Source organism: Siniperca chuatsi, linkage group LG12 (genome assembly GCF_020085105.1).
Source record: "Siniperca chuatsi isolate FFG_IHB_CAS linkage group LG12, ASM2008510v1, whole genome shotgun sequence".
In the NCBI taxonomy this organism is placed as follows: domain Eukaryota; kingdom Metazoa; phylum Chordata; class Actinopteri; order Centrarchiformes; family Sinipercidae; genus Siniperca; species Siniperca chuatsi.
The window spans coordinates 877552-890963 of NC_058053.1; the positions used below are offsets into that span (position 1 = coordinate 877552).

The window sequence follows — 13412 nt, forward strand, 5'->3', positions numbered from 1 at the left end:
GTGTTGTGTAGTTGGTGACGTAATTTGCGCGCGACAAAATACCATAAAGCTCTCCCTCTCCGCGTGGGCTAACGTCGCATGTTACACACACATCAGTCATGACTGCTGTCGGCTTCTGTGGAGAGTGGTTTATCTTCACTTGCGACAAGAAACTCGTAGCAATTCACACCAAACAGGCCAGGTTTGAATCACTTTAAACCTTTCCTTCATAGTTTGTGAGTTATGTGCCGAAGGGGCAGGTTATATTTGCTGTCTAGCAGTGTTAGCTAGCTGGCAGTCATTCGCCATCCTACACAGGTTTGGAAAGACTCAGAAAGCATGGAGAAATGTCAAGTTAATTTCAAGATTTTCATAAGTTAGGTAATTGCACATACGTTTGGAAACGTGTACGAAGATGTTGTGGCATCTGTGTGACACAGTTTGGCCGTCATCTCAGCATCATCAGCAGCAGCAGCATCGTATCGCTTTGATCTTTTTCACTACTTGTGCCAACACAATTTCAGTAACAATGTAGCCTAAAACAATGAAAAATACAGTGTTCGATACTTTACCTAGAGAAAGTATAATTTTACAGACCCTTTTATAAGCCAGATGTGCCACGATGTTGTAAATGTTATCACAAGAACGATGTCTAAATAAAATACAGTATAAAACTGACTTGACTTGCTTGCTTGACATGCTCCTGAAAGGATTCATTAATTAAGTCAATTAATTGATTTGTTGATTAGCAGAAAAGTCAGCTGCATCTATTTTGATAATTACATAACAAGAATTTAAATCTGTTCTCAATTAAAGATACCAAGCATTCTCTGACTGGTTCCCAGCTTCTCCAGTGTGAGGATTTGCTGCTTTTCTCTAATTTATAATATTGTAAATATTGTAAATGAGTATCTTGCGGTTTTGGAATGTTGCTCGGACCAGACAAGACATTTGAATATGTCACTTTGGACTCTGTAAAATTTTGATGGGCTTCCCCCCCCTAATTTTCTTACATTCTGTATACAAAATGATTGATTGTTTGAAAAAAATAATCTGCAGATTAATCAATAATGAGAACTTTATAAACTGCAGCCATATTCTGATTAGAGAATAAGTAGATTACGAATCTGACCAGACATTCCATATCAGCTTTCAGTAATTGACAGTTTTTGGTACTGTTACTGACACATTTAAGTCAGTACCAAAAAATGTTTGAGGTCTGCATCAGAAAGCTCCCAGATTTCCTTCTGAGTAGGGCTGCAAATGTAGTTTTTTTTTTTTTTTTTTATCAATTGATTTATCATTTAGTCTATAAAATGTTAAGACAGTGAAAAATGCCATTCACAATTTCCCTGAGCTAATGACTCTTCAGATATCTCATTTTGCCTGACCGACAGTTCAAATGCCAAAGATATTCATTTTACTTTCATCTAAAACTGAGAAATGCAGCAAATCCTTACATTTGAGAAGCTGGAACCAGAGAATGTTTGACATTTTTGCATAATAAATGACTTAAAAAATATAAAAGTTGATCATTTTTGCCTTTTTTTTTAAAAAGAAGTTAAGTACAATCAATTTTGCCAGATTTGACTGACAAAAAGTAGTCCAGTCAGAGCCTAGAATTCACCCAAGCATCATAAAAGTAGCCCAATTTATTGGAATATAGCCTAACTTCTCGTAGGTGGAAACAAATGTACAAAAAGTAGCCCAAATTATCATAAACAAATGTTTGCCCACCCAATTAAATAAAAAGTAGGCCAATCTTACGCCACTGAGTACATTAGTTCTCTAATAATCTATTTAATGGAAGTAGAATTTCAGATTGAACTGGTACATGAAAAGCCATGCAGTCACATAAATAATAGTAATCATAGTTGGTTACTTTCCACCAAAGGTTAGTGAAGGAAATATTATGTTTCAAGCCATACAAACCAGGAAGTAAAATATAGATCAACTAGGACTCAATGGGAATAAGTGATTTTTTTTTCTTATGTTATTGAAAGCTACAGGTGAATGAACTGAGCTCATACCAAACTAGATGGATAGTTAAAAATAGAAAGTCATTATGAAACTGGCACCATGCAGGAACTCATCCAAATTGAATACATTAGCTCTTCTGTACTTTATTGCAGAGAACCGTTTGTGTTTGACTGCAGCACTGCTGAGAAGAAGCCAACAAATACGAAGGATGATAACAGGTAACAACAATGTCTATATGCTTTGCAAATGTGGCAACCTTTGATGAATGAAGTCATAATTATGACATTTATTTTTGTAGCATTTACATATCTAAAAATATGCCTTACTGTTACACTTTTAAAGAAAAGAAGAAGGAAGACATGTAAAAAATGCCTATGTGGAATAGGTGGAATACTTCACAATATCTCAGTGACTTGCTGAGAACGACGTTCAGTGGCTTCAAAATAAAAAGTAAAGATCTTCACACCTTAACATGACGTTGCACTACACATTTTTGCTGACTTGATTTTGCTTATTATGTAATTTCATTTAAATTTTCAGTCGTGTTGATAATCAAATGGGAAAACTGAAGTAATATTTGAGGTGAAATAAAAGTCTGCTGTTGCTCAACTGACAGGTACAACATGAAAACTTCAGGAGATGTAAAGAAGTGTTTATAAATGAAAAAATGACCAAAAATCACCTAATTTGCATATGTATTTATTTTGGACCAAAAGTATTGAAATCGTGTATAACCTCATTTGTAAGCTTTACGATAATCAGAGAACTATTCTGTTATATTTATTTTTGAAGAAAATATGTGTTATTAGGTGGTGTGGTGGTCCAATATGGGTCAACTCTGAGGGCCCCTGTCTCCTGAATGGTTGGTCACGCTAACATGCTCTCATATCTAGCTATAAAGGAAGGAATCTCTGCATGTATGTATGTCCTTCGCATATCTCGAGAACCGTACATCTGATCGACTTCACACTTGGCGGATGTATTGCTGGGGACCCGAGGAAGTACAGTGTCAAATTTACGAACATGCAACACGTTTAATACTACAGTTTTTCTCAGTCACTTTGGTACATTTCTCGAATCAAACTCACAATTTGCAAAACAGTAAGTGCATTTCTCAAAACAATTTGTACAAATAGCAAAACACCATGGATAACCTGCAAAAGCCACTCTCTTACTCAAAATTCTTAGTTCATCTCTCAAAAGTAAATATCTGTGTCAATGAACATGTCAGTGCCATCAGAATGACAAGTCCTTGTGTCATTGTGTACGGATAAGACAGTCAAATTGTTTAGTCATGTTGTCACAATAACAGTTTACTCTGGAGGGATGTTCTGATGGAAATGATGGCTAAAGTTTTGATGACAATTATTGTAAGTTACATCTTAGTGTATGTGTGAGTGTAATTGCAAGAGAATGGAAAAGATTCAAATTTACACTCTTACTGTTTGTACTGTATTTTATTGACAGAACATGTCATTGAGATACAGAAATGAAAAGACAGCACTGAATAGCACACAAAAAAAACCTAAAGAAGAAATGTGAACATAGGAAAAACTGTACATGCGGTGCTGTAGAAATTACATTAAGGAATTACAATCTTCCTCCACCTCTTGACGATCCTGTCTGTTGGGCCACAAATTCTCATCCACATCACTTGAACATCTTCTCTTGCAATGAAGAATCTTTTTGAGTGTCTTATCCAGCCTCTGCAGGCATCTGCTGTGATGTCGTCACATGCTGCATCCATGGCAGCCAGAAGGGTCATTTGTGTACGTGGCTGACGATCGTATACTTTCCATCTCCATGCTGAGAAAAATTCCTCAATGGGGTTAAGGAATGGAGAGTAGGGTGGGAGGAACTCCATCAGCATCCCGTCATGGGCAGCAAACCATTGCCTGATGATGTTGGAATGATGGAAACTGACATTGTCCCAAACAATCACATACTTTGGCAGGTCATTTCCAATCTGACCCCTCTCTTGTTCAGGGATGAGATCCCTGTAGAGAGTGTCTAAAAAGGTGACAAGACGCTCTGTATCGTATGGCCCAATAATGGGAATATGCGTTAGCACACCATTCTCAGAGATTGCACAACCCATGGTTATGTTTCCGCCCCGTTGGCCTGGCACATCAACTGTAGCTCTGTGGCCGATGATATTTCGACCACGCCTTCTACGTTTTGTTAGGTTGAAGCCAGCTTCATCCATGTAGAGGAAGCTGTGCGGTGGTTCACTTGCTTCCAGTTCCATTATACGCTATATCCAGAAGACACAAAATGAGTTTTATGAATTACATGCATTTTCATTTTGGCCAAGATATGGTTACATCAAATGTATACAGCACATATTTGCTATGGCTGTAGAAAAGAAGATGCAATGTGTCAAGTTTACACTTACTGTACTGTATATCACTATACAATGTTGTACTGTTTACTCTGAGGTACAGTTGCTGCATGCTCATACATGTTTTACCTGTACATATTGGTAACGCAGCTCCTTCACTCTTTCACCATTTCTTTCAAACGGAACAGTGTAGAGCTGCTTCATATTCATTTGGTGTCTTTTCAGCACCCTATCAATGGTTGAGATGCTGACTGTTTGGATGTTTTGAAAGATGTTGTTGTCCTCTATAATGGCACTTTTTATCTCCCTTAGTCTTATTGCATTGTTTTCTATTACCATGGTGCAAATGGCCTCCTCCTGTTCACGTGTGAAAAGGGGCCCTCTGCCACCCCTGTGAATTTGTCTTGCAGTCCTATGTGGGGAAAAAAATTAGTAAAGAAAGTACAGTGTACAATGCCTATTGTTAGATTACATACCTATTCTGTCGACGAAAAGTCTGAATAATCGAGGACACAGTTGTTCTTCCAACATTTGGCTGCACCCTTCGACCAGCCTCGGCCATTGTAAGACCATGATTGAGAACGTGGTCTAAGAGTGTGGCTCTAATCTCATCAGGAACGCGCATATGTCCTCAGCCTCTTCTGCCTCTTCCTCGGTTTTGCCTTCCATTCCTCCACCACGCAGCCTCACTCCTCTTCTTCGTCTTCTCTCTGGCTGTTGACCCCGTCCAATTCCTTGTCCTTCCATTGTCAAACATTGTAACATTCTGTTGCTCTGGCTATATATATACCTGCTAGTTGATGCTTCATGAGAAGCACCTTCGTTAGAGAAAGTCAAGATTCACCTGGGAGCAATTTACCAATTCAGGACAGATTTAGAAAAAAGCCTAACGGAAATATAGAAAGTATAGAAATATGCTTGACATATTATGATAACTTGTTCAACCATTTTGCATGTAAAGACTTATGCTATGAGCTTGTGCCTAAATGTTGTGGGGGGTGAGACTATTCAACAGAGACCCAATATAATACATTTTGATCAACATGACATAAGCAACTGATAATGTAGGAAACAACAGAATTGTACATAATCATTTGCATGGATGTACCAAAGCATTTGCAACTTGTTCAAAGAAATGAGAAACTGCTTTTTTGATGTGCACAAGTGACACAATGATGTGAGAATTGAACAGGTAGTTTTGAGAATTTCAATTCTGATCTGAGATATGTACCAAAGCGACTGAGAAAAACTGTAATAAGATTGCAGAGCAGCAAGGTGGGCCAGTTAAGCTAACTGGTTTATGCTCAACGCAGTGTCCCCGGTGTAAGGGTCTGCGGGCCAACAATGATGTCTTCACGCCTTTTGCATCTTGGCCGCAAGCTGTCGCGGAGCTTGACCATGCACAGGACCACAGTCAGTCAGTTACTGCTGCTGCTATACTGTAGCCTATGACTACTCCAGCAGCCTCCCACTCAAGCTATAACGCTATCTATCAGTAGTAGGGCCCAACTGTCACCAGCATCATTTTGCTATTTACCACACTGAGAGTTTATATTCATGTATCTTATGTGCCTCAAATCTCACTGTGAAAGCTTTGTTTATTAGTAAGGGTATTTCTTGTTTCACTGTAGTTTCTCATGTTAACATATGGTGAAGCGCTATTCTTTCCCCCAAAAGGGGGCGCGGCCTTGGTGCTGGATGACGTGTTGCCAGTCTGACGTACGTTGAAATGAAAGCACCACCGCGTGTCCGGAGTGCAGATGTATGTTAAAATGATAAGCACACCGCATGCCTTGGGCACCTAGCACCGGGCTTTACAATCTGCTGCTTGCACAGCCGGAGATCAGAGCTTCTCTCACTAAAATAGCTCAGCTAAACAACAGAGGTAAATTGAGGCAACAAAATCCAAAATGTATAGTTTGTATGGAAGTTCAGTGTTAAGTTTATGGATTATATTGATGCCAGACTTGACAAGAAAACTGTTGACATAGGATGCCTTTTATCTTGTGTTTCTAGAGTTTTGTGTTTTTGTGGATATGTAAGGAACTGTTAATGTCATATTTCTCAAAGGGAGTTTGGCATAATATTTTACCCGGAGAGCACAGGGAGTTTAATTTAAACTGCTAACACTGTATATTTTTTAACGTTTTGGTTTTGTCACCACTACAGAAACACTAGGTAACTGCTAAAGTATGATAAGATTTTCTGGCATTGACTGCAGTTAGTTATTGGTTTGATTAATGGTTTACAGTGTAATAATGTGTGTCTGCATTGATTACTGACAGTTGCGGTTACTCACGGCAGCGGCGGATGGCCGCCTACCATTGAGTCTGGTTCTGTCCAAGGTTTCTGCCTGTTAAAGGAAGTTTTTCCTTGCCACTGTCGCCAAGTGCTTGCTCATGGTGGGATTTGTTGGGTCTCTGTAATTAATATTATAAAGAGTACGGTCTAGACCTGCTCTTTAGGAAAAGCGCAATGACATAACTTCTGTTATGAATTGGCGCTATGTAAATAAAATTGAATTGACAGTGGCTGATCAGGCTAATTGTAGCCTGCTCAGTTTCTAAGTGCAGTATGCACTAAATGGTTGCCATATCTGTTTGTAATTTTCTTAATTTAACATGATGTGCTTGATTCAGAGTACAGTTTTAATAACTCCATACTATTTTTCAACACACTGACTCCTAATTGTTATATGGTTTTGTCTTCATACAATGTAGTTAATAACATATTGAACAGTTTTTCTGGCATGTGCTCTAAGAGAAAAGTAGACTGTGAAAACAGTTTTTAGGCTACTTCCCACAGGCAGTTCAAAACCAGTAGCTATGTCTCATATAAGCACAAATCTTTTGAGCAAATATAGCCACTCAAATGATCTGAGCTGAAATCATGGAAAATAAACGATTGATATGATCTATCCACTTTATTTTCAGATGCACATTTTTTCAAAACCTCTGTTAAAGTTGTGTATTTTATTTTTAAATGCAGCCCTCATTATACTTGAAATGTATTCACTATTACAGTAGGCCTAGAATGTTAGTTTCTTTCATGTTGTTGGTGTATACTCATTCACACCTCAAATCAACAGTATTCATTTTTCTATGCCTTGAAGCAGCAATAGGGGAGACCGGGGATGGCTGTAACACTTTTTGTCTCAGCCCCTATAAATCGCAGAATTTTTGTGTTAGAGCTCTCAAATTTTGACTCAAAGTCCCCTAATTTGTCTACTAACAATGATTCATCTTCTTAAGGAAAGAGCAGGGGTTGATGCCGTGACTGTCCTCCACTGCTGGAGTGGAGCATTTCTCAGAATTTGGAAATTAATTTGGATTAGTGTGAGTCGATATTCTTACTCAGGATGAAATTTGATGGCTTGGAAATTGCATAGAGCCTAACTGTAAATGGCTAAATGTGTCGAGTGCCACAATCTTGTGACCAGAGGCAGGCTGACACCTTTCTTCACGACCATCGGGCACTGCGTAAACGACAGTTTAGTTTTTGATATTCAAGGTCTAAAACTGTCTAACAAAGTAATAACAATAGGAGTCATAGTCTAATAATAATCTAATAGACTAATAATGACACTTATAGTAACAAAGCCAATAACAACAACTGTAGTAGCAGTTGTCGAGCAGGAACACAGGGGCAGCAGGTGGCCCACAACGACAGATCCAGACTCTGCAGCTCCGGAGGCAGAAATACCTGCTGAAAGCGACAGAAGGAGAGAGGAGAGAAACGAGAAAGCACAAAACTACGGGAGAGAGAAGATGTCGAGTTAGTAACATGCAGTAATGGGATAAAAATGCATACAGATGGAGAGGGAGAGAAGGAGAGAGGTGCATCATGGGAAGTCTCCCGGCAGAGTAGGCCTATAACAGCATAACTAAGGGATGGTTCAGGACTCACCCTAGCCAGCCCTAACTATAAGCTTTATCAAAGAGGAAAGCCTTAAGCCTACTCTTAAATGTGGAGATGGTGTCTGCCTCCTGAACCCAAACTGGGATCTGATTCCACAGGAGAGGAGCTTGAGGAGTAGACTGCTTTTTTCCCTGCAGCCTGAAACTTGTCCAGGTGGGGGGTTGTTAAAGACAGCAGCTGACCTCCTCCTTCCCGCCACTCCCCCACAGCCAGTGTGATAGACAGACAGAGAGGGGAAACTGTATTCACACTCTTCACTCCACTGGTGCAGCACTAAGATCTGACAAGTACAGAGACAAGTCCATTGTCTGATGCAAGAAGAAGGTCATTGATAATTTTCACCAGTGCTGTCTCTGTGCTATGACGCACTCTAAATCCTGACTGAAAATCCTCAAATAAACTATTGTTATTTAGAAAGTCACACAACTGACTGCTTTCTCAAGGATCTTAGAGAGAAAGGGGGGGTTAGATATAGGTCTATAGTTGGCTGAAACTAAAGCTGAAAGCTTTTTAAGAAGAGGTTTAATTACAGCTACTGAGGGTAAAACGTCTTTAAGCAGCCTAGTTGGAATAGGGTCTAAGTGACAGGTTGATGTCTTAGATGAATTAATCGTCAAAGTTAGTTGAAGAAGGTCGATATGAGAAAAGCAGCCTAAATATCAGATTTTACAGCTGTTTCTAAGGTTCCTGTCTTTAAGGATAAATTGTTGCAGATTGAGGGCAGGACATGATGAATTTTGTCTCTAATAATTTAAATTTTATCATTACAGAAGCTCATGAAGTCGTTACTACTGAGGGCTATAGGAATATATGGCTCAATAGAGCTATGACTCTCTGTCAGCCTGGCTACAGTGCTGAAAAGAAACCTGGGGTTGTTTTTTATTTTCCTCTATTAATGATGAGTAGTAGGCTGCTGAGACATTACGGAGGGCCTTCCTATATGTTTTAAGACTGTCTTGCCAGACTAAACCAGATTCTTCCAGGTTGTTGGAACGCCATTTCCTTTCAAGTTTTCGTGATGTTTGCTTTAATTTGCAGGTTTGGGGGTTATACCATGGAGCTAACCTTCTTTGTTTTATTATCTTCTTTTTTTAGAGCGGTGATAGAATCGAGTGTCGTTCGCAGTGAGCCTGCAGCACTATCAACAAGATTATTTATTTGGGAGGGGCTACAATTTGCATAGGAGTCCTCTGTTATATTGAGACATAACATTGAATTAAATGCAGATGGGATCACTTCCTTATTCCTACAGCAATATCAGATAGACATCTAGAGTAGGAGTTTTTGCCTAATGGCGTGTAGTCCAGTAATAGCAGTTCAAAACTTATTAAATAATGGTCAGATAAAGAAGGATTCTGTGGAAAGACTAATTAATGCCATATACCAGAACAAGGTCAATGGTATGGTAACATACGAATCTAATAATGAGATAGACAGTACTAAGGCTATCATTATCAACGTCCACATGAATATTAAAATCACCTACAATAATTACTTTATCTGTTTTAAGGACTAAACTTGATAAAAACTCTGAGAATTCAGATAAAAATTCAAAGTAAAGACCAGGAGCATGGTATACTTTAACAAATAGAATTGGCTGTCGTGTTTTCCAGGTTGGGTATAACTTAGGTTTTAGCGTTGATTAATGGACTTGATTCGAAGATGGCTGCAACTCCACCTCCTCTGCCGGTGTCTTGAGGAATATGAGCATTAATGTGAACATATTCTTCATGACCCAGCCAGGTTTCAGTAAGACAAAATAAGTCAATATGATACTCTGATATTAAATTGTTCACTAGTACAGCTTTAGATGACAGAGATCTGATGTTTAAGAGTCCACATTTAATTCTCCTATTTAGTTGTGCTATTTCAGCATTTTTGTTTAGGTTTTTATGTACAGCTCCTCTTCTGTTAACTTTAGATTTTATTTTATAAATGTAATTAATTTAAGTGGTTGGGGGGCAGACAGCATCACTAAGGAGTTCTGGGTGGGTAACTGCTCTGGAAGCGTCGATTGGCATAATCAGGAGTCGTTATTGCCGACGTGAATAGCAGTCTTACACTTTTATTACAATTTACATTTATTACATCTTTTATTTTCTTCTCTTTTCTCCTGGTTTTGCCTCTAGCACGCAGACGGTTGTCTGCTACCTCTGCCATGACTTGAACTGGTAAATCCTGGCACATTGGCTCTACAGCACACCCTAATGACTTCTAGCCTTCAAAACAGCTAAGGATAGTGAAAACTCATGAAACTTTGCACATGTGTCAGAATGGGTGTGTTTTGTTTTCTGGTATAGTCTGGGGCTTGAAAATGTCTTGATAGCACCCCCTACAAAATTTCAACAGACCCCCACAGTAGCAGACCCCACGGTAGCTTCGTTTTCATATCCTAGCCTATTATATGAGCTTACCTCTGCATGCACTACAACTTTTCCTCAGAATGGATGTTGAATGCAGCTTCATTTGCTCAGCACAAGTAAATTAAATAATTCAAAACACAAACTACTTGAGTTCATTTGCCTGTAAGTTATTGCTACTACATCCGTGGTATCGCCTAATACTACTTAGCTAGATGTTTGGCTGACTGCCGCGTAATATTCTCAACATGATGAAACTATTCATGAAGTCAGTCGTGTGGTCAGTTATAGTTGACTAAAGTAAGTAAACTTGCCATCGTAGGAACAGTGGTTACATAGCCTTGGAAACGACAACAACTTAACTGTGTGTGTGCACGCATGTGCAAGCGTCATAGGTGCACTCCAGTACTTGAACAAATAGCATTACACTTACTGTGTGTGCGTGTGTGTGTGAGTGAGTATCAGTATTTTCCTTTAGAGTTTAAATATTTACCTTATGTAAAAAAATAGCCTATTGCTTGAATATTGTAGATCTTGTTTTATTATTGTTCACATGCAGTTACACACTGCCGGTGTTCTGACGATTTATGCTGCCTTGTCGAAAAATTGTGTATTGTGTATATGTTGTGTATATCCCATAAAGATATAACTCTCACATTATTATGACGTCTTTATTTGTTTTTTGATTACAGACTGGTAAGTGTACTGTAAGAATATGGGGAGCATATTTTGATACTCTATTATAATATCTTTATTTAAGCTAGGGGTAGTGTATTTCAATAGACCAATATCCACTATCAAATGCTCCCACTACAGAATAATTTTATAGTATACCACTACTCACTCCATGTATACTGTAAGAATATGGGGAGCATGTTGAAATACTATATTATAATATCTCTATTTAAGATTTCAGGGAGTTGTTGGTAATGCGCAGAACTGATGAACAGCACATCTCAATGGTTGCAAATATCGACAGAACACCGGTTAAAACAAGAAAGTGGCTGGTAGATTTTGTAATCCACCAGCCAAAGTTAAATTCAGAAAAGTTAATTTCCAACACTGTTTGGTAGGCAGATGTATCATCTCTAGATGCCTCTTACAGCCATACCCTAAACCCAACAGGAAGTCTGCCATTTTGAATTTAACATGCCATTTTTCGACATTTACAGGCTCTGTACTTTAACGAACTTCTCCACTGCCATGAAGTGGACACAGGAAGTGATATTTAACTCCTTTCAGGCTATCTGCACATTTTTCAAATACAAATTTATTGACTTTTAAGACCTTTTGAATACATCTAAAAGGAAAAAATAATACCATTACTGCGGCAAAAGAAAAAAACAAACTAGACCACAGTATACAACTTACATACAACTACTTCTCATTAATGAAAATAAAACTGTATGGCGGTAGTCTGCTGATGTTTAAGCTTCAGCTAATTTTAACTACTTTTATATACTGTTGGGTAATTTAATCTACAGCAATGCATCATATTCTACAAGATCATCATATGTTGGTAACGTCGCTGTCCTGTGAGAACCACTTATCTCTAAAAAGTCAACTTTTCATGAGATCAGAAAAACAGCCCTGTTTTCAGCTTTGTGACTATGCATTTTCCAGCTGATCCAAGGGGAGTTTAAATAGTTTATTTAGCTTAAGAAGTAGGAGATTTTTTTTCAACCCATAAAACCCACTTCATCTTTCAGTTTATCACAAACTTTCAAAATCACATCACATTTGGCGATACATTTCACTGGGCAGGGAGGGTATGAAAAACTGTCATCTGAAAAGTAATTAGTAACTAAAGCTGTCAGACAAATGTAGCGGAGTAAAAAGTACAATATTTGACGCTGAGATGTAACGTTAGTGGAGCAGAAGTAGAAAGCGGCATGAAAAGACTCAAGTAAAGTAGAAGTACCTCGAATTTGTACTTAAGTAAAATAACGTTACTTGATAAATGTACTTAGTTACATTCCATCACTGCAGAGCGGATATATTTGCAGTAGACAAATCATCTCTAGTACGTACAGCCAAACTAGCACTAGCAGCGAACGACACGATGGGCGTAGTACTTTTTCGAGTGCTAACATAGCGCTTGTGCTTTTGAGATTTCATGTGAGAATCCTTGCTTACCATTGTTCCAAGTTTGAATGTTTTGCGACAAAGTTCACATGACGCATAAGAATCTCTGGAACTTCTTATTGAATTTGCATTTAACCATGGCTGAGCCTGCATTGCTTGTTCGCAGTGTCACATTCTTGGCGTTTTCCTTTCCCCACTGCAGCCCTCCTATCAGAAGCTGGATAAACATGTTCTTCTTCTAGGTTAAAATGTGGATCACAGCCTCTACACAAGGCGTACTACCACAACCTACCAAGCGGAGTGTACACTACCTATTTAACATTATTTACCAACAAATAGATATTAGACGTTGCGGAAATTGTTGTGAGATATACAGTATTTCACAGAAGTGAGTACACCCCACACATTTTTGTAAATATTGTCTTTTTATGTGACAACACTGAAGAAATGACACTTTGCTATAGTGTAAAGTAGTGAGTGTACAGCTTGTATAACAGTGTAAATTTGCAGTCCCCTCAAAATAACTCAACACACAGCCATTAATGTCTAAACCGCTGGCCACAAAAGTGAGTACACCCCTAAGTGAAAATGTCCAAATTGGGCCCAAAGTGTCAATATTTTGTGTGGCCACCATCATTTTCCAGCACTGCCTTTACCCTCTTGAGCCAGAGCTTCACAGGTTGCCACTGTGCATGGTCTGAGCACTGACAGACTGACCCCCCACCCCTTTAACCTCTGCAGCAATGCTG

The 13412-nt window shown here is 38.7% G+C and overlaps 1 protein-coding gene across 1 annotated transcript in view; it reads left to right on the forward strand.

The window, feature by feature from the left end:
* Nucleotides 1-27: 27 nt before the first annotated feature.
* The window catches only part of wdr4 (WD repeat domain 4), a 38700-nt gene continuing 25315 nt past the window's right edge, over nt 28-13412 (forward strand). The window contains exons 1-2 of the mRNA XM_044216031.1: nt 28-181; nt 2112-2177. Of these exons, the coding sequence (XP_044071966.1) occupies nt 99-181; nt 2112-2177 (149 nt within the window). The 5' untranslated portion in view covers nt 28-98. The remainder of the gene's footprint in view (nt 182-2111; nt 2178-13412) is intronic.